Consider the following 22,336-nt stretch of genomic DNA (forward strand, 5'->3'; position numbering starts at 1 on the left):
CGGGGCAGGGCTCGGGCTCGGGCCCCCCTCCCGCTCCCCCCCGGGGCAGGGCTCGGGCTCGGGCCCCCCTCCCCCCCGGGGCAGGGCTCGGGCTCGGGCCCCCCTCCCGCTCCCCCGGGGCAGGGCTCGGGCTCGGGCCCCCCCTCCCGCTCCCCCCCGGGGCAGGGCTCGGGCTCGGGCTCGGGCCCCCCCTCCCGCTCCCCCCGGGGCAGGGCTCCCCCCCGGGGCGGGGACACGGGCAGGTGGCGGCCCGGGCGGAGGTGACGCTGATAGCTCACGGGCTCCTGCAGTTGGGCCACGGGCTGAAGCGGACTGTGGAGCGCACACAGGGGCGGGTGCGGGAGCTGTGGCGCCGCCTGGACTCCCACAGCAGCGGTCTGGCGGCGCTGCAGCAGCGGCTCGGCCTCCTGCACGAGCACAGCGCGCGGCGGCGCCGGCTGTGGGCGGGGCTCCGGGCGGCGGCGGCCGAGGCGGAGAGTGTGACGTCGGAGCGCGGTCTCCGGGCGCTGGTGGACAGAGTGCAGCGCCTCGTGCGGCCCCGCACCACCGACCCCGTCACCGCCGTGCGGGTGAGTGACTGTGCGCGCGCGCCGGCTGCGGGCGGGGGGGGGTCGGGGTGGGGGGGGTCGGGGGGGCGGTGGGGGGGGGGGTGGGGGGGGGGTCGGGGGCGCTTTGCACACTGACATCCTCCTGACAGCAGAGCTGTGTCGGTTGAGCCGCCGCTGCGGTTACAGTGTAATATCTCAGTAAGAGAGAGCTCTGTCCTGACCGACAATGCTCCGGATGAGTTGGTCAGTGATATCGCTGTCTGTGGGCAAATTGGCTGTGGGTTTCACTTATAAAACACATATAGGCACAGCGGGAGGCCATTCAGCCCCTCAGGCCGGTGCTCCCACTGTTGGTTCATTCCTGATCTGGACTTCAACTCCAATTGCACGTCTTTGCTCTATGTTCCTTCATACTCTTCACTAACAAAAATATATCCAAGTCAGTCTTAAATTTGAATGAATCCAAAATCCACAGCCTTTTGAGGGAGAGAGTTCCTGTAATTGCTGTGAAGAGTTTTTGCTATTTAAGGTGTATCCAATGGCAGAGAGTTGTGAGTCTGTGACCGGTCTCTCTGTCCCCAGTCCATGGCGGAGGCTCAGGGTAGGAGTGTTGAGCAGCTCTTTGCCAGAATTAAAGATCAACAATGGCAGTTGGACAAACAGAGCATCCAGATCCAGATTCTGCAGAGCAAGGTGTGGTGCAACACCATGTTGATTCCCCTGCCCGCGCCCGCCCACCCCCCGCCCGCCCGCCCCCGCACGCCCGCCCCCCGCACGCCCGCCCCCCGCACGCCCGCCCCCCGCACGCCCGCCCCCCGCACGCCCGCCCCCCGCACGCCCGCCCCCCGCACGCCCGCCCCCCGCACGCCCGCCCCGCGCACCTCCCACACTTCGGCAGGACACAAATGTGTCTTGTATTGTCAGTTGCTTCATTTTTTTCTATTTCCACAGTAAATGTCTTTGTCTTAAATCCTTGCATCTAGTCCCCCAACGAGAGAAAATAAGATCCTAAACTAGTTTGAATTGCACCTGAGTAACCTGATTCCATTATCTAACCACAGCTGGGAGAAGGCAAACACAACCTGAACGTGAGTCCCAAATGGAGATCCCTTCTCAAGCGGAGAGTGGAGGAGAGCTCGCCCACCCAGAATAGCAGCAAGGAGCCAGCCAGGCCCCACAGTAAGTCCAGCCCGCGCACACCTAACACACAAGCTGAGGGGAGCCCTGATTCTGAAACAAAAGCCAATGCCAGGGAGTAAACACATAGAATCGAGTGTAAGACTGAGATTGATACTCTGGAAGTAAAGATATTCAGGAGTGTGCCGATTAAAAGCTAATCAGATGTCCAAGCAGCTGATGATCAGCTCGCTCACTATGTCCTGTACTCAGTGCAGCATCAGGCAGAATGTCCATAAGCCAATTATTGGAATAAGAGGGAAAATCTGCTGCTTGCTCCAGCCGAGGGGACTCATCACCCGAGTGGTCCCTCAGCATAAAGCCTTGAGTTCCTAGGTACTGATTCCTGCAGAAATGCTACTTCCCAAATTGTGACTAACTGTTTTCGGAGCCAGTGCTCAGTGTCCTGCTCACTAACATGCTACCAGAGACCAACTATTTGTAGCCTATGAAAGGCAGCAGGCAACTGGGTTAAAGTTGAACCTCTGACAAGTTTTACAAGAGTATCTGCTGAGAAGAGCAGCTCTCAACACTGCTTTTGTTTTCAGACTAAAATGTCAAGTTTAGTGGCACTGAGCCAAGTGAGGCAGAGGTGAAGCTGCTGTGACCACAGCACAGTTCCCAGCCTGAACTTTATGCAGAGTTGGGTGTTCTGGATGACTGCATTCCTCCCACAGAGCTCCATGGTTCCTGCATCTATGACCTTTCCTCCACTGCCAGCAGCAGAGAGGCAGCAAAAAGTGTCAGGGGTGAGAGCCAGGCGGGGTGGGGGTGGGAGTTACTTTGGGGTGTTTCTCTGACCTATCTGCACAGCCCAAGAAGTCACAGAATTCAAAGGAAAATAATTGAGTTTTGAGTTTGAGATAAAAAGTTCTTTACATTTTAACTTGTACACCCTATAATTACTTTATCCAGAAAATGGCTCGCTCGGAGTATTATTATAATAAAGGGGGGAAGAGAGATGCTGCTCTACATCCAGTAAGTGTCTTACTCTCACAATGACCCCATCAAAGCAAGGATGATTATTATCATGTGGACAGTGGGGGTGGAGGATACGATTGTATTGCAGCCTGATCTGATGTATGCACTCCATCGTCTGTGCACTCAGGACCTCCCAACCCTGAGAGGACGTGCCCCCCCCCCACACACACCCATCCACGCATAACCTTCCATGACTCCCCACAAGCACACACACCACAAAACCTCCTGAGTACGCTGAGACCAGATTCTTCTGCTGTGAGATCACCACGGATGGCCATTGCCTGCCGGCAGAGACTGAGCAGCAAAAGCGGACTGACTACACGTGGGTGTGGGGCACGGTGGCTGGCCACAAGCTGTGGTGAGGAGCAGGGAAACTGGGAGAAAGTTCATGTTTACAGCCTCATCTCCACCGGTGGGGGCTGTAAACTCTGTGTTTGGGAGGTGGGAGGGGCTGTGGAAGTAGGGGAAAGGTTGTGGCTGCACATACAGCCCTGTCCAGAAGCTGCTGCTGGTTCCTGTGGCCTCCTGCGTAGGTGATTGTGACTGTGTGTCTGACAGCTGCTGGGCTCAGTGCAGGCGCACAGCTTCAATTATTGCAACACTTTGGGGAAGCTATACCACTTCATACAAACTGCTGCTTATATTAGCACGTGGAACCTTGCCAACTGCATACAGTCATCCCCTAGCTCTAGCCTTGCTCCTCTAGTCCTTATCTATAGGCTTTCCCTCTTGAGACTGAGACAGCATCCTCCTGCTACAGTCACTACACTCGCAAGCACTACACTCCCTCTGTCTATCCCCTTATTCTTCTGGCTGCTTCTCCTCATTTGAGCACCTCACCCTCTACTATCCCTCCTCCCTTTCACTCAAAATTCTCTTAGCTTACCATCCCTCAAAAGCCCCTGCTCCTTCCTCTCCCGATATTTCCGCACGCCTCCTCCTTGTCCCTCAGCTCAGAATGCCTGCTCATAATGGGCGACTTCAACTCCCCATCTAAACTCCCCTTGCACCACCTCCTCAGACTTCACTGCCTTCCTCTCCCTAAACCTCACCCTCCACATCAACTCTCCGACCCACAACCGTTGCCATTCCCTCGACTTCAGCATCACATGTGGCCTTGACATTTCCGACCTGTCCATCACAGATGAGACCATTTCAGACCACTTCCTCATCTCTTTCTCCTCTCGCATCCCTCTCCCCTCCATCAAGACCTCAACCATACTTTTCCGCCCATGGAAAAGGCTTCCCCTCGAGACCCTCACAAAGGCCCTCTCATCCTCAGACCTCCTATCCCTCTGGCCTTCCACACACAGCGACCCTGAAGCAGCAGTCAACCTGCTCCATGATCGCCTCTCCTCCACCTTCAACTCCCTTGTCCCGCTGAAATCCAGGACTGCCTCCAAACCCACCTGCTTCCCCTGGTAGAACAGCTATCTCCACGTCCCACAATCCCAAACCCGGCTGCTTGAGCGCAGAAAATCAACCTCGCGGTTCACCACCAGCTGTGGCTCGAGCATCTTCACACCTACCGCCGCTCCCTGTCGCAAGCAAAAACTGGATACTACTCAAACATCATACTGGAGGCCAACAATAATTCCAAAATCCTATTCTCCACCACCTCCTCCATGCGCCCCCTCAAGCTGCTCAATCATCACATCTAATGCCAAGTGCGAAGAGGTCATGGACTTCCTTACCTCTAAAATTGACAACGTCCGCCTGGCTGCTTCAACCTTCTGCCCTGTGTTGCCTACCATGACCCGCATTCTATCTCCCTCACCCGCCCCACCCTCCTACCACGGCCTCCATCATACATTCATTTGCCCCCATCTCTCCTTCCTCCCTTGTCCACCATCACCACAATGAAACCCACCACCTGCTGCCTTGACACCCCTCCTTCCCCAACTGCTAATCACCCAACTCCCCCTCCTCTGCCCACTGCTGGTAGACACTATTAACCAGTCTCTCTCCTCAGAATCAGTCTGACTCCCCCTCAAAACCACAGTCATCACCCCCCTCGTTAAAAAATCTACCCTCAATCCCTCCAACTTTGAGCACTACCACCCTATCTCAAACCTGCCCTTCCTTGCCAAAGCTGTGGAACGCATTGTTGTCAACCAACTTCGCGCACACCTCTCCCTCCACACCCTACTCGAACCCCTCCAATCCGGTTTCTGCCCTGACTGCCCACAGTACACAGACAGCGCTCGTAAAGGTCAAAAACGATATCTTCTCTATCTGTGACCAGGGTTCCCTCTGCCTCCTCGTCCTCCTGGATCTCTCCGCCGCATCCGATACAGTTGATCACACCATCCTCCTCCACCGCCTATCCTCCATCATCCACCTCAGTGGGACCGCACTCACTTGGTTTGCGTCCTGCCTCACAAACCGCCAGCAATACATTTCTGCAAATGGCTTTTCTTCTTGCTTCCACCCGGTCACCTGCGGGGCAGATACCCCAAGGATCCATCCTTGGCCCCTTCTCTTCCTCATCTATATGCTCCCTCTCGGTGATGTCATCTGCAGGCACGGGGTTAACTTCTACATGTATGCGGATGACACTCAACTCTACTTTTCCACCTTCAGCTACGATCCCCAGTCCCTGATGTGCTGTCAGCTTGTAATTTCCTGCAGTTAAACATGGAACCCATACTCTTTGGCTCCCATCGACGTCTTCTGTCCCTGATTCCGACCTCCTCAACCTACCCGACCTGTCCTTAAAACTCTCTGAACCTGTGCGCAACTTAGGAGTCAGGTTTGATCCCCAGTAATCCTTCCTCCCCCACATCTGGTCCCTGACCAGCATCGCTTTATTCCGCCACTGCCACATTACCCATCTCTGACAACACCTCACCTGAAAGCTGCCTTGTCCGTGCCTTTGTCACCTCTTGGCTGGACTACTCTTAACACCCTCCTCGCCTGTCTCCCCATCTCCACTATCACAAAATTCAGCTCATTGAAAACTCCGCCTCCTGCATTTTTACCCGCACCAGTCTTCGTACCCCGATTACTCCAGTCCATGCCAAACTCCACTGATTCTCTGTCACAGAGCAGATTGACTTCAAGATCTTCACTCTAGTGTTTAAATCCCTCCATTCCTTGGCACCTCCCTATTTCTCTAACTTCTCTCCCCACAGCAGCACCCGCTGCATCCGATCTAATCTACTGGGTCCGGCCTCCTCCGTGCCCCCTCAATCCTCCACTCCACCACTAAACTACATACATATATATGTATGCTTCAGCCACTTTGGAACTCCCTCAACCTCTTCACGTTGCCTCCTCCTTCCTCATCTTCAGATCATGCCTGAAGTCGTTCCTCTTTGAGCGCGCCTACGGTCACTTTCCCCCTCCCCCTGGCTCGGCCCGGCCTCTGTCATTGTTAAGCGCTCTGAGATGCCGCCCAGCGCGGAGGGTGCTATATAAATACAAGTTGTTGTTGGAGCATGAGGTCAATTTCCACGTTTCGCATTGACGCCCACCTCCAGGAGGGTGTTGCTTCTCTACCCTGCTGCCTCTGTAGTAATAATCCTTGAGTTCAATGTAACACGTTATTAAGATTGTCAGAGGCTTTGTAGGATTTTACATTATAGACAACAACTTGCGTTTATACAGTTCCCTTCAACACTGCAAAATATAGACTCTGTATTTGTGGGTAAATGAAGTAGCCAATTTGCACCCAACAATGTCCCCCAAACAGCCACAAAGTAAGGGACCAACAACAACAACAACAACAAGATTCCATTTATAGAGCGCCTTTCACGTCAGGAGGACGTCCCAAGGCGCTGCACAGTTGGGTCATGACCCGAGCAGGGGGGAAATGGTCAGGGTGAGGGGAGGGAAGGGAGGGAGAGGGGGGGAAATGGTCAGGGTGAGGGGAGGGAAGGGAGGGAGCGAGGAGGAGGAAGAGAGTCGAGAGGGGAGCTGAAGGCACGGTCAAAGAGAAAGGTTTTGAGACCGGCCTTGAAGGAGGAAAGGGAGGAAGCAAGGCGAAGGCACTGGGGGATGGAGTTCCAGAGCCTCGGGGCTGAGAGGCTGAAGGCCCGACCACCGATAGTAGGGCGGTTGGGGCGGGGGACGTGGAGCAGACCGGAGCCAGAGGAACGGAGGGTACGGGCAGGTAGGTAGGGGGATAGTAGGTTGGAGAGGTAGGAGGGAGCAAGGCCGTGAATGGCCTTGTAGGTGAGGATGAGGATCTTGAAATCAATCCTCTGGGGGATGGGGAGCCAGTGGAGGCGAGCGAGGGTGGGAGTGATGTGGTCGCAAAGCCTGGTGCGGGACAGTACACGAGCTGCAGAGTTCTGAATGACCTGCAGCTTGTGGAGGGAGGTGGCGGGAAGGCCGGCGAGGAGAGAGTTCCCATAGTCCAGCCTTGAGGTGACAAAGGCGTGAACCAGGGTTTCAGCAGCGTGAGGGGTGAGGTAGTGCCGTAGTCTGGCGATATTCCGGAGGTGATGGAAGGCGGTGCCAGTTGTGGTGCGGATGTGAGGGAGAAAGGACAGCTCAGGGTCGAACAAAACGCCGAGGTTCCTGACTGGCTTTGAGAGGTGGAGAGTGCAGCCTTGGATGCTGATGGTGTCAGCGCCTGAGGTGCGGAGGCGCTGACGTGAGCCAATCAGGAGGGCCTCGGTTTTTCGCACGTTGAGCTGAAGAAAGTTGTCTCTCGTCCAGGACTCGATGTCGGACAGGCAGGCTGTCAGGACATCGGTGGTCGTGGAGTTGAGAGTAGAGGAGGAAAGGTAGAGTTGGGTGTCATCCGCATACATGTGGAAGTTAACCCCATGTTTGCGGATGATGTCACCGCAGGGGGAGCATATAGAGGGTGAAGAGGAGGGGACCGAGGACAGAGCCCTGAGGGACACCACATGAGACAGTACGGGGGGTGGAGGAGAAGCCATTCGTTGAGACGAAGTGAAGACGGTGGGAAAGGTAAGAGCTAAACCATTCAAGGACAGTGCCTTGAAGGTTGAGGTGGGAGGACAAGCGGTGGAGTAGGATAGCGTGGTCGACCGTATCGAATGCTGCCGATAGGTCGAGGAGGACGAGGAGACAGAGGGAGCCCTGGTCACAGATGGTCAGGATATCATTGGTGACCTTGACCAGGGCAGTTTCTGTGCTATGAGCAGCACGGAAACCTGACTGAAGGGGTTCAAAAAGAGAATGGGTGGAGAGGAAAGAGCGCAGTTGGGAGGCGACAACTCTTTCCAAGACCTTGGAGAGAAAGGGGAGGTTGGAGATGGGCCGGTAGCTTGATAGCTGCGACGCATCAAGGGAGGGTTTTTTCAGGGTGGGCGTGATGATGGCAGTTTTTAATGGAATGGGGACAGAGCCAGAGGAGAGGGACAGGTTTATGATGTCAGTGATGTGTGGGGCAAGAAAATGGAGCTGGGAGATAAGGAGTGGAGTGGGGATGGGGTCAAGGGAGCAGGTGGTTGGTTTTAGGGATAGGATGAGTTCAGTGACAGAGGGTGGGGAAACGGGTACGAAGGTGTGTAGGGGAGGATGGGTAGGAGTCGGAGTGTGGGAGGGAAGGGGTGGGTGGTGGGTGGAAGTTGGAGGGGAAGTGACCGCGGAGCGGATTCCCTTGATCTTGGATTCAAGGAAATCCAGCATCTCCTCGCAGTGAAGGTTGGAGGAGATGACCTGCGCGGGGTGGCGGGGGGGACGGAGGAGTCGGGATGTGGTGGAAAACAGTAGCCTGGGGTTGTTCTTCGCCTCCAGGATTATCCTGGAGTAGAAGGACGACTTGGCCGAGGCTAGAGTGGAGCGGTAAATTTTGAGGAGGTCCAGCCAGATTTGTCGGTGGACCGTTAAGCCGGATTTGACAAAGGTGCGTTCAGCAGCCCGCACCTGGCATTTCAGTGAGCGGAGGTGGGTGGTGTACCAGGGGGAGGAGCGGGAGTAGGAGACAGTGCGGGAAGTGATGGGGGCAAGAGTATCGAGTGTGGAGGAGAGGATATTGTGGAGGAGGGAGAGAGGAGAAGAGGGGTCGGTGAGGGTTGAAGGCCAGAGGGAGAGGAGTTCAGAGGACTCCAAGGCATCGGTTAGGGATTGTGGGGGTAACTTCTTCCAAGGGCGGTAGAAGATGGTGGTGGGTCTGGTGGAGGTGGGGAGGGGGGTGGAGGTGGTGAAGGAGATGAAGTAGTGGTCGGAGATGGCCTTGTCGGTAATAGTGACATCCGAGACACTGAGGCCCCGGGTGATCACCAAATCGAGTGGGTGGCCGTGACTGTGAGTGGGGGAGTTTATGTGTAGGGAAAGGTTGAGTGAGGAGAGCAGGGAAGAGAAGTCTGTGGAGATGGAGCAGGAGGGGGTGAAGTGTAGGTTAAAGTCGCCCAGGATGATGAGGCGATCAGAGGAGAGGCAAAGAGATGTGAGGAGTGTTGAAATGTCAGAGATGAAGGTGGGAGAGGTTTTAGGGGGCCGGTAGAGGAGGAGGATTTTAAGGGAGAGGAATGAGGGGTGGGAGAGGGTGAGGTGCTCGAAGGAGGGGAAAGAGCCAGTGGAGTAGGGGGATAGGGCAAGTGGTGTCCTTGAGATAAGGGCAACACCACCGCCACGGCGGTTGGGGCGGGGGATGTGGTGGGAGGTGTAGCCGGGTGGCGTGGCCTCCGTGAGGGGGAAGGTGTCGCCTGGGGTGAGCCAGGTTTCTGTTAAGGCCATGATATCAACGTTCTCATCAAGGATGAGATCGTTGATGACCAGGGCCTTGTTGCAGAGGGAGCGGACATTTTGCAGTCCGATGTGGAGGGAGCGGTTGACAGAAGGGTGTGTGGGAGGGGAGGGGGGTCCAGGTTGTGAGGCAGGGGTGGGGGGAATGGGGATGAGGGAGGAGAGGTTGACTCCCCGGGTCTGTGTCCGGGGTGGCTGGCGAGTGTGGTGGGGAATGGGGCAGTCGGTGTGGCTGCTGCTGGACAGCCAACGCCGAGTGCCGCGGTGAGCCCGGCGGAGGATTCCCAGACTGGAACAGAGGGAGGGGGTGGGAGGGTCAAGTGGGGATAGAAGACGAGAGGGACGGAGAGAGAGGAGGAGAGAGCGGGAGAGATGCAGAGGGGGGAGGGTTTGGGGGAGAGAGGAGGGGGGAGGGAGGGAGGGGGTGAGGGGGCTCGGGTCAAAGCGGCAGCCATAGTGCGCACGCGGGGACCGGGAGCGAGCGGTCAGGTGGATGGCATTATCCCGCAGATTGGGGCATCGAACCCAACAGGACCATAGTGGGCTCTGATGTGAGCCCTGGGGGGGGGGGGGGCGCAGAGGTTTTTTTTTTTTTTTTTTTTTGTGTGCGCGCACTCACCTGAAAACTAATCTATGACGTCGCAGTTCCCCCGCTCCGTCCCCTCCCCCTCCCCTCCCCCCGGGGCTGCACTCGCTCCGGCGTCGAGTTTAAGTACCTGGGTCAGTAGGCCCAGGCTCCTCCCCGCGCTGTCCTGCTGCCGCTCCCCGACCAACTTTATTTGGGGGATTGTTGACCTTTCTCTTTCTCAGTAGCGCTGTGGGATCTTTATGGATGGGAAGGAGGGAGGTTTTGGTTGGTAGACACATCAAAATAATAATAACAATAATCCTTGCATTTGATATAGCGCTTTTCACGTCCGGAGGAATTGACTGTATATTTGTGGGCGAACGCGGCAGCCAATTGCGCACAGCAATGTCCCACAAACAGTCGTAGATTGAAAATGACCAATTTATTATTGTTTTTGGTTTTGGAGGGATTATTATTAGGCTCTGTGTGGAGTAAGGAAACTTGCCCAAGGTTTCGCCCTCTGCCTGGAATTGAACTCAGGTCTCTCACTTGCAAAGCGAGTGCTCTAACCACTGAGCTACAGGACTCCACAAAAAACCCATCACCGTGCTTAAGAGTATCCAACTCAAACTGAGAATTCCTTGCATCCCACCTCCATATGGAAATCCCAAAGCGAGAGAGTTGGAATGCAATGGGCTCTCTCTCCTTGAAGGGACTCTACCTGGATGGTAGGGCCAGGAACTCCCTGCAAGCTTCCTGATGGGCAACACATGCATGAAATGCATGAGAGTATTTTCACCATCTTTCTGTCCACAGCTCGGGCACACATCTCTTCCCATTGAGCAATGGTTTCACCATTTGGAGGTGTGGAATTTAAGCAGCAGCTACTTGCCTCTGCAAGCCATGGGATCTTTAATAACACCTGAACAGGCAGACTGGACCTTTTTTTTTTTGCCTCATCCAAAAGATGGCAGCCCCAACAATGCAGTGCTCCCACCAGCACTGCACTGGAGTTTCAGCCCAGACTGTGACTGAACCCTTAACCTTCCGACTCAGAGCAAGAGTCCTGCTGACTTTAAGCCAGGCTGATGGCTAGCTGATGTTGGTATGGTGCTGGGTTCCTTGGATTGGTATAAGACAATGAGCATGAGGAGTCAATCCTCACACACTTTTACACTTTCTCGTAGAGCTGCCCTCTGACTGTGACCAGGTGTATCTGGCAGGAGAGCGAGCCAATGGCGTGTACAGAATCCAGCCAGGGACAGCACTGCCCTTCCCCGCCTTCTGCCAGATGACTGCAGGTAAGTAACCAGCTTTGCTGTCACTTGGAGCTCAGGTCCAGGGTTACATAGTTTACACCTGATTCCCGTGACATATTCTCTCGGCAGAGGGCGGCTGGACAGTTGTGCAGCGCAGAATGGATGGCACCGTGAACTTTGACCGACTCTGGCAGGAATACAGAAACGGCTTTGGCAACTTGAACAGTAAGTGTGGTTCAGGGTCTGGCTTTCTTATATGGAGGGAGGGGGGAAGAGAGGGCAGAAATGTGCTTTTGGTTAACCGGGTGTCTGGTGCACGGAAACCCATCACTGCGCTTAAGAGTATCCAAACCAAACCGTTTCAAACATGCCACTTGCTTGAAAATTCCTGTATTTTAGAACAGAATATGCACTCTGCCCGGAATTAGTTAGGAAATGCATCCTTCTTACCTAATTCCAGAGAGTATTAGTCACAAGTTGGCCAGAACCAAGGCTTGGAGGCACCAGAGTTGGGATAACTGCTGGAGTCCAACCAGCTAAAACCGCATAGTTTGCAATTGAGAGCAAGCTTTCCTACTCCTTGTCCAGCAAGGACCATCCTACCTGTTAGGTTTTGGCTTGCAGGATTTACAGGAGCTAACTGGGATGATTCTGTCATAGAATCATAGAACTACACAGCACAGAAGGAGGCCATTCGGCCCATCGTGTCTGTGTCGGCTCTTTGAAAAGAACTTCCAAATCAACCCCACTCCCCCACTCTCTCCCCATAGCCCTGATCAACCCCACTCCCCCGCTCTCTCTCCGTAGCCCTGAACCCAGTCTCTAGCTGAGGCCTCACCAGGATTTTATAAAGGTTTATCTGTCACGGTCACCTTGTTTAGATAAACGCACTACATCTTTTGTTCGAGTTGTTAATGTAGATATTCTTTATGTGTTAGGATTTTGTGCAAAGTGGCTCTTTGGTTGCATGGTTAATATTTTCTCCCACAAAATATACAGTGAATTCACTTTACAGACTGTCTGCCCTTTCAAGTCCTGCCGATGGGCTGTGCTGTCATCAACAGTGGCCTGGAGTACCGTGGCCCCACCTGGCTCAGGAACTAAACACAAAATACTGCAGCTGCTGGAATCTGAAACAAAAACAGAGAGAGCTGGAAAAACTCAGCAGGTCCGGCAGCACCTATGAAGAAAGGAAAGTGAGTCAACGTTTCAGGTTCTGCCGAAGGGTCGTGGACCCGAAACTTTGACTCACTTTCCTTTCTCCATAGATGCTGCAGACCTGCTGAGTTTTCCCAGCTCTCTCTGTTTTGGCTCAGGAACTAGATTAGAGACCAGTCATTTGTTGTTGTAGAGACTGCCACAGAGTGAGTGGGGGCTCAATTCTGACATTCCTTTGCCAAACGTATCACCTTGGAGCCATTTCAGCTCAGAGAAGATCCTGCTCACCTCCCCCAGATGGTCACTATAGCTGGGTACATGCCTGTTCCTTACTGCCTTCCTCATTTCAGGTGAATTCTGGTTGGGTTTGGAGAAGGTGTGTGCTGTTACTGGCCAGGGAGACCACATCCTTCGCATTGAGCTGCAGGACTGGGATAACCACACGCAGCACATGGACTATCCCTTCCACCTGGGCAGCGAGGCCACTCACTACACACTGAGCCTCGGCAGTGCTGTGTCCGGCAGCCTTCGCATTGCCATCAGCCCGGCCAGTGGCCTGCGCTTCTCCACCCGCGACCAGGACCACGACCTGAAGCTGGACAGCAGTTGTGCTCAGCACCTGACAGGTCAGTGTGCCGGGGTCTGGGTCACCACACTGCACGCCCTGCCACACACAATATTAACTGTTGCATTTGATACCCCACATTATCACCACACTATTCTTCTCGACGTGAAAGGCCTTATACAAATGTAATTTGTTGTTTATTGTTATTCAAAATCATGAGGGCTTTTGATAGTGTAGATATGGAGAATCTTTCCACTGCCCGGTGTGTCAGTAACCAGGGCACATAGATTTAAGATAATTAGCAAAAGAGCCGTCAAGTTGTTACGGTCTGGAATGGACAGCCTGAAAACGTGGTGTAAACAGCTACAATAACAACTTTCAAAAGGGAATTGGATAGATACTTAAAAGGAAAAACTTGCAGGGATATGGGGAAAGAGCGGGAGAGCGGACTGATTGGGTAGCTCTGTGCTGTAATATTCTATGATTCTATGATCATGTCACAAAAATGTCTGTGATTTACTGTAGTGTAGTGACTATGTATTTGCAGGTGAACATCACCCCCAAACCCCTCATTTAATATTCTTGCTGTATTTTATTCTGCTGCCTGACTTATCTATTTGTTACCCCTGTTTCACTTTTCAGCTTCTGTCCAGTCCCTGATCAGGCTTATTCTCTTGAAAAATGTGGGGCCAAGTTTCACAGCAGGTCTGAGAGGCTTTAATTTGCTGCTCTGTCCTCTTCCCTTTTTGGAGATTGTGAAGTGCTTTGAGTCGTTAATCCTACATCCTGTGGAGTCCTGTAGCTCAGTGGTTAGAGCTCGACTCGCAAGCGGGAGGACCTGGGTTTGATTCCCGGGCAGGCAGGGCGAAACGTTGGGCAAGTTTCCTTACCCCACACACCTCTGCTTACCCCGCAGTTAGTAGGAACCCAGTTGTTAGTCGATTGGTGGATCGCTTTTCCGAGGGTAATAATTCCTTAAAAATTGGTCCCTCAATCCATGACTGTTTGTGGGACGCTGCTGTGCGCGATTGGCTGCCACGTTTCACCCTCAAAATATACAATCAACTCACTTTAGAGTATATCCTGTGAAGCGCTTTGAGACGTCTTTAAGACGTGATAAGGCACTCTATCAAATGCAAGGATTGTATTACCCTGCGGTACACATTTGCCAGCCAGGTCCTGTGCGAATTGTCTGGTAACTGTGGTGTATTGTGCAGGAGGCTGGTGGTTCAGCAGCTGTGGACAAGCAAACCTGAACGGCAGGTACTTTGCCACCAGGCCACGACAGCGACTCGAGAGGAAGCAAGGAATATTCTGGAAGCCCTGGAAAGGTAGAAATTACTCCCTGAAAGCTACAACAATGATGATTCATCCAGCGAAGCTCAGCGTGTAAAGACCAGGACTGGATTCTGGTGGGAGACAGACATTACTGAGAGCACGTCAGCTGGAGTGCTCAGACTGGGAGCAGTGACTCCAGGCCCCAGTCAAACAAGTAATAGCTTTAATGCAACAAAGCAATGCAATACTGTTACGCTATCAGTGCCTTCATCATGCAGTGTCAATGTACTAATAACTGACGCTATGCAAGCATTTCCAAAGGACAAGGTCCCACTGCTACTGATCCTGCTGATTCTCCGGATAACTGGCCTTTACTGCAATCTAATAATTTAATTCACTGGAAAAGTGTCCCTGGTTTGTAAGATTGTATAAATGCAGTTTCTAACACTGACTGAGAAGTGGGAGCTGTTGGATGCAGGAGCCAAAGGTTAAACCATGTTTAAACACACGGACTGTTTAGGCAGAGATCTGCCTCAAGGAAGCAAATCCATTTCTGGGGAAAATAAGCATCTCAAGAAGCTGCAGACTGGAATTTCCAGCCTGTGAACCACTCTCTTAATGTTTAAGGTCGAGTAGAATGCTCTTACTTACGTTTTGGAAATCTGTTCTTTTTAAATACGTTGTAAACAGGCTTAAAGATGCCATGGCCCTACCCAAAGAAAAGGGAGTTTCCCACAGTAACCTGGCCATCAATTCTTCTCTTGCCCCTCCAAAGAAAAGTGGTCATTTCATCCGTGTTTTTGCTTTATGCAAATTGGCTACTGCACAGTCACTACACTTTACAGTAAATGCTATGAATCGCTTTGAGACAGCCAGCATAAAAAGTGCTAAACCAAATCCAAGTATTTCCAAATTAAGACTGATTTTAAGAATTGTTCTCTTCTGTGTGAAGTTAAATTTCAAGACAAAATTGTTGTAAAGACGAAGATGCAATAGAATTTTTAGTGAGGGAGGCAGTGTCATGTACAGTGTGTGGGAGCGCAGGTTAAAGACTTTTAACGGTGGCTTTTACTAGAGAACATGGCTGCTGGGAGGAGTGACTTAATTTCCACATTAGCTATTTTGGAAAATTCTTCAAGTCGATCTTCATTTGAAAATTGCTCTGAAAAAGAAACTGGCTTCCAACTTCAGTATAAAGTGAATTTAAGAATTCCAATATTTTATTTTTAAATGATAAGATATGATTTTTTAAGCTTAAGGGATTTGAGGGCTGAGATATCAGGAAGATGAATAAAGATGAGGAAAACTTTTCTGCATCTTTGGGTTTTGAGGTAGCTCCACTCTCAGTGCCACATCAGTCATTATTATTTGGCCTCTTTTCAACACATTGAAGCAGAATTAACGTGTGTTTTGAAGCAGCAAATTGAGCTCAATTGTTGCAAAACTCAAACCAAGTGAAACACCAGGACTCTCTTCTAACAACGTTGAAAATGTTCTCTGAACTTGGAATTCAAGATAACAACCGAAGGCTTCTGATGGTTTTGGTTGTCCTGTGATGTTGTTCCTCAGAATTGATCTCCTGCTTTGGGACGTCCTCCTCACGTGAAAGGCGTTATACAAATGTAATTTGTTGTTGTTGCTCCAGGAAAACTTCTACAAGTCATATTGACTTGGTTTCATGTAAAACTCACATAAGTCGCATCAGTCAGGACCATAACATTTAATATGACTTTCCCAAGTTGCAGGCAAACTTTTATAAGTTGTATAAAATCGATTTAATCAATACATTATGCATGTGTAATTCAACGCAGCTGGTGAGTGCGTGCGCGTGTGTGTGTGTGTGCGTGCGTGCGTGTGTAGAGACAGGTCAAGACTACGTTTCCCGCAATTCAAGACAGTCGGTAAGTGCAGGATAGGGTAGCGTGTTACGAGTTACGAGATGATTAATACGACTAATGCAAAGAAATCTAAGTGATTTTGATAGGAACCTGAATGGGACTTGGGTGAATGTACGACTTGGGCAATTATATGATTTATGAAGATAAGACTTATGTGAGTTTTATTGTATTCCAAACCTGGGTTTATCCAGACTCTTATTCTTAATATTGTTTTTTTGTTGTTGCTTTTTGTATATAAACACTTTATATTCCAGCTGGTCTTGTAATTTATAAACATTGCGGCTTTCTGTAAGGACAATGAGTCTTGTGTTTACTGAAACTCAACCTAAGGCAAGAAGTTTATTAATCTCTTCAGCAATTCCAAATTGTTATAAAAAAAATTTGGTTTAAAAAGTCTACGTTTGTTTGTGGGAGGGTGGGGTGGCTTTGAATACACCATCCTAAAGCCAGGAGTTGGGGTCTCCTATATGGTAAGGAACCCAATCTTACTGTACAGCCTGAGCTCCAGTGCAGTAATGTGCAGACTGTAGTTAGATTAGTACACAGCTCCAGATCGTATAATAATCCTGGTATTTGGTGTGGCGGCTTATCAGATTGTTGCAACGTCCCAAAGTGCTTCATAGAATAGCTTATTACAAAGCAAGAATCAAATAACGGGCAGAGGGACAGCTTGGTTGTGTTCGTCTCTTCAAGGAAAGCAGGTCCCAACACAGGTAACGTTTATGGCAGATAAGATTTTTGTGCAACAGGTACTCCTGTTGGATCCGAGCTCCTGCGGGTGCAGTCGAGAGGCTTCCTCCCACCCTTTTGTATTATCAAGCAACGAGATGGATTTGTGGGAAGTGGCTGCAGCGAGGGATGGCTCCAACCTACACTGACCTGACTGAGCATCTTGGAGGCAGAGGTGGTTTCACAACGCACAAGTCTATTTGTCCTCGTCTGAAGACCTGGATTAAGCAGCTGGTGCTGAGTAAGTCTAGTACATGGCATTGGACCTCAAGAACATCAAGGTGGCTGGCACGTCACAAGCTATCCTGTAAAGGTCCTCCCACCACATTGAACGCAGGTGTCTTGTCAGTTGCAGAAACAGGCTTGGAGCGATAGTTGCTGGTAAGTGTTACCTTATTCTGAGTGTGAACACACATTTGTAGATTCAAGGCCTGGTATCTATTGGGAGCAGAGTCATCCCCCTCAGCTCCTGTTAACCCTGCAGCCAAAGCCCTAATGGGTAGGATGATCCTAGCTGGACGAGCAGTGGGAAAGCTTGCCATGCAGTGCTCTCAACAGCAAGCTGTGTGGGTTTAGCTGGTTAGACTCCAGCAGTTACCCCAACACACACTCTGGGGTTCCCAAGCTTTCGCTCTTGCCAACCTGTGCCTAATACTTTCCGGAATTAGGTAAACAGGACGTGTCCCTCCAGGGAGAGAGAGAAGAGAGAGCGAGAGAGAGGGCACATTCCATTCACCAAATATCTTTGGAATTTCCATGTGTAGGTGGGATGTATGGAATTCTCAGCTTGGTTTGGAGACTCTGTTTACAGAGTCCGCTCCCTCTGTAACAAGGCCCTGGTCATCAACGATCTCATCCTTGATGAGAGCGTTGACATCATGGCCTTAACGGAAACCTGGCTCACCCCAGGCGACACCTTCCCCCTCACGGAGGCCACACCACCCGCTACACCTCCCACCACATCCCTCGCCCCAACCGCCGTGGCGGTGGTGTAGCCCTTATCTCAAGGACACCACTTGCCCTCTCCCCCTACTCCTCTGGCTCTTTCCCCTCTTTTGAGTACCTCACCCTCTCCCACCCCTACTTCCTCTCACTCAAAATCCTCCTCTACCGGCCCCTAAAACCTCTCCCACCTTCATCTCCGATATTTCTACCGTACTAACATCTCTCAGCCTCTGCTCTGATTGCCTCATCATCCTGCGCGACTTCAACCTGCACTTCACCCCCTCCTGCTCCATCTCCTCGGACTTCTCCTCCCTCCTCTCCTCGCTCAACCTCTCCCTCCACATCAACTCCGCCACTCACAGTCACGGCCACCCACTCGATTTGGTGATCACCCGGGGCCTCAGTGCCTCGGATGTCACCATTACCGACAAGGCCATCTCTGACCACCACTTCATCTCCTTCACCACCTCCACCCCCCTCCCCACCTCCACCAGACCCACCACCATCTTCTATCGCCCCTGGAAGAAGTTACCCCCACAATCCCTAACCGCTGCCTTGGAGTCCTCTGAACTCCTCTCCCTCTGGCCTTCAACCCTCACAGACCCCTCTTCTCCTCTCACCCTCCTCCACAACACCCTCTCCTCCACACTCAATACTCTTGCCCCCATCACCTCCCGTACTGTCTCCTACTCTCGCTCCTCCCCCTGGTTCACCACCCACCTCCGCTCACTGAAGAGCCAGGTGTGGGCCGCTGAACACACCTGCGTCAAATCTGGCCTAATGGTCCACCGACAAATCTGGCTGGACCTCCTCAAAATCTACCGCTCCACTCTAGCCTCGGCGAAGAACAACCCCATGCTTCTGTTTTCTACCACATCCCGACTCCTCCGTCCCCCCCGCCACCCCGCGCAGGTCATCTCCTCCAACCTTCACTGCGAGGAGATGCTGGATTTCCTTGAATCCAAAATCAAGGGAATCCGCTCCGCGGTCACTCCCCCTCCAACTTCCACCCACCCCTTCCCTCCCACACTCCGAATCCCACCCACCCCCCCCACTCCATCCCTCCCACACTCCGACTCCCACCGACCCCCCCACCCCTTTCCTCCCACACTCCGACTCCTACCCATCTCCCCCTACATACCTTCGAAGCCGTTTCCCCACCCTCTGTCACCAAACTCATCCTGTCCCTGAAACCCACCACCTGCTCCCTTGACCTCATCCCTACTCCACTCCTTATCTCTCAGCTCCACCTCCTTGCCCCACCTATCACAGACATCATCAACCTGTCCCTCTCCTGTGGCTCTATTCCCATTCCCCTAAAAACTGCCACCATCACTCCCACCTTGAAAAACCCCTCCCTTGATGCGTCGCAGCTATCAATCTCCGGCCCATCTCCAACCTCCCCTTCCTGTCCAAGGTCCTGGAACCAGTTGTGTCCTCCCAACTGCGCTCTTTCCTCTCCACCCATTCATTATTCGAACCCCTTCAGTCGGGTTTCGGTGCTGCCCATAGCACAGAAACTGCCCTGGTCAAGGTCACCAATGACATCCTGACCATCTGTGACCAGGGCTCCCTCTGCCTCCTCGTCCTCCTCGACCTATCGGCAGCATTCGATACGGTCGACCACTCTATCCTCCTCCACCGCTTGTCCTCCCACCTCAACCTTCAAGGCACTGTCCTTGAGTGGTTTAGGTCGTACCTCTCCCACCGTCTTCACTTTGTTTCCACAAACGGCTTTTCCTCCACCCCCCGCACTGTCTCGTGCGGTGTCCCTCAGGGCTCTGTCCTCGGTCCCCTCCTCTTCACCCTCTATATGCTCCCCCTGTGGTGACATCATCCGCAGACATGGGGTTAACTTCCACATGTATGCGGATGACACCCAACTCTACCTTTCCTCCTCTACCCTCAACTCCACGACCCCCGATGTCCTGACAGCTGTCTGTCCGACATCGAGTCCTGGACGAGAGACAACTTTCTTCAGCTCAACGTGCGCAAAACTGAGGCCCTCCTGATTGGCTCACGTCAGCGCCTCCGCACCTCAGGCGCTGACAGCATCAGCTCCGCACTCTCCACCTCTCAAAGCCATCAGGAACCTCGGGGTTCTGTTCGACCCTGAGCTGTCCTTTCTCCCTCATATCCGCACCACAACTGGCACCGCCTTCCATCACCTCCGGAACATCGCCAGACTACGGCACTACCTCACCCCTCACGCGGCTGAAACTCTGGTCCACACCTTTATCACCTCAAGGCTGGACTATGGGAACTCTCTCCTCGTCGGCCTTCCCGGCCCTCCCTCCACACTGCAGGTCATTCAGAACTCTGCAGCTCGTGTACTGTCCCGCACCAGACACCGCGACCACATCACTCCCACCCTCGCCCTCGCCCTCGCCCTCGCCCTCGCTCGCCTCCACTGGCTCCCCATCCCCCAGAGGATCGAATTCAAGATCCTCATCCTCACCTACAAGGCCATTCACGGCCTCGCTCCCTCCTACCTCTCCGACCTACTATCCCCCTACCTACCTGCCCGTACCCTCCGTTCCTCTGGCTCCGGTCTGCTCCACGTCCCCCGCCCCAACCGCCCTACTATCGGTGGTCGGGCCTTCAGCCTCTCAGCCCCGAGGCTCTGGAACTCCATCCCCCAGTGCCTTCGCCGCTTCCTCCCTTTCCTCCTTCAAGGCCGGTCTCAAAACCTTTCTCTTTGACCGTGCCTTCAGCTCCCCTCTCGAATCTCTACCCCCTCCTCGCTCCCTCCCTTCCCTCCCCTCACACCCTGACCATTTCCCCCCAATGCTCGGGTCCTGATCCAACTGTACAGCGCCTTGGGACGTCCTCCTGACGTGAAAGGCGCTCAATAAATGGAATCTTGTTGTTGTTGTTGCAACCACGGGTGGTGGGTGGGGGGTGAAGATAGTGGGGGAATGTCTGATCTCTTATTATCACTGATTCCTTTTTATTGAGGCAAAAAGCTAATCTGAGGTAGATGTGCTTCCTCACATTGGTTGTCCACAGGGTCTTGCCGTGCGCAAATTGGCTGCTGTGTTCTTTTGCCGTAACTGCAGCTCTGGGGAGTTTTTGGAGTCCTGTAATGTGGTTAGTGCGCTCACCTCACCAACCAACCAACCACAAATTGGCTGCCCTCGTCTGAAACTCCACCTGCCACGTTTGAAACTCTGACCCCAAACTTACTAGGACTTCTACACTATCCTCCCCCAAGATCCTCACCAGCGGGCTGACCTTGTCACACAGCACCCCCACCCCCCCTCCACCACCCACCCCCATCCGTCCGCTCTTAGTTTTGTCGTGCGCATTTCAGCTGCCGCCCCCAACTTGAACTGCTACCCACAAAATGCTCCCACCCATCTTCTACCCACAATTACTTCCGCTCGAGCCTTCTCTCCCGCCACCCTCCTCCCCTCCTATCTCTTCTCAACCATCCCACAGCCTCCCTCTGTTCCACCCTGTGAATCCTCCGTTGGGTCCACCGTGGCAGATGCCACTGGCTATCCAACAGTAGCCACTCTTGACTGCCCCTTCTGCCGCAAGGCCCATTGGTCCCTGATCCCGGGGGTCAACCTCTCCTCCCTTATCCACATTCCCATTCCCACTCAACCCGCCTCTATCTCCTACCACCCTCGGAAAAAAATCTCCCCCCACTCCCTCTCCGTTACCCCGGAATCATCCAAATTCCTAATCCTCTGGCTCTCCTCTCCCAACAACCCACCCTCCTCAATCTCTTCTCCGCAAATCCCTCTCCCATTCTTGCTCCTCTCATCTCCCAAACCACCTCCTACTCCCATAAATCCCCCTGGCACACTTCTGATCCCTCAAGGCACAAGTACTGCTGCTGAATGCACCTGGACCAAATCAAACCTAATAGTCCATCGGCTGGACCATACCAAGGCCCACCGCAAGATACTCCAAGATAATCTTGGAGGCCAAGGACAACCCCAGGTTCCGCTTCTCCACTACTTACCACTTCCTCCATCCCCCTTGCCACGCCTCGTCCATCCTCTCTTCCTGTAGCTCAGTGGTTAGAGCACTCGCTTTGCAAGTGAGAGACCTGAGTTCAATTCCTGGTAGGGAAACCTTGGGCAAGTTTCCTTACTCCACACAGAGCCTAATAATAATCTTCCAAAACAAAACAATAATAAATTGGTCATTTTCAAACTACGACTGTTTGTGGGACATTGCTGTGCGCAATTGGCTGCTGCGTTCGCCCACAAATATACAGTCAATTCACTTTACAGTACATTCTGTGAAGCGCTTTGGGACGTCCTCCCGACGTGAAAAGCGCTATATCAAATGCAAGGATTATTATTATTATTATTAAATCCAGCTGAGAGGAGATGTTGGACTTACTCAAGTCCAAATCGAGGGGATTTGTTCAGGTACCTCTCCACTGTTTACCGCTAGCCCCTCCCCACCGCCGCCTCACACCCCGGCCACTACCACCCTTCCCTACACACCTTCAACCTTGTCACCCCCTCTTCCCTCATCTCCATCATCTCAAAAATGAAGCCCACCACCTGCTTTCTCTACCCCATCCCCACCCCTCTCCTTACCTC

General features: G+C 52.7%; 1 protein-coding gene across 1 annotated transcript; it reads left to right on the forward strand.

Annotated features, from left to right (window-relative positions):
• Window positions 1-212: 212 nt before the first annotated feature.
• LOC103171584 (angiopoietin-related protein 4) lies at window positions 213-15,466 on the forward strand (the record flags this gene model as incomplete). Its single annotated transcript, XM_042342826.1, has 7 exons — window positions 213-569; window positions 1,131-1,241; window positions 1,610-1,727; window positions 11,127-11,240; window positions 11,328-11,423; window positions 12,707-12,982; window positions 14,139-15,466. Coding segments are annotated over 7 exons (1,248 nt in total), but the record flags the coding sequence as incomplete, so codon positions are not given.
• Window positions 15,467-22,336: the final 6,870 nt, after the last annotated feature.

This window comes from Callorhinchus milii, unplaced genomic scaffold (assembly GCF_018977255.1).
Source record: "Callorhinchus milii isolate IMCB2004 unplaced genomic scaffold, IMCB_Cmil_1.0 Scaffold21, whole genome shotgun sequence".
NCBI classification, from domain to species: Eukaryota; Metazoa; Chordata; class Chondrichthyes; order Chimaeriformes; family Callorhinchidae; genus Callorhinchus; species Callorhinchus milii.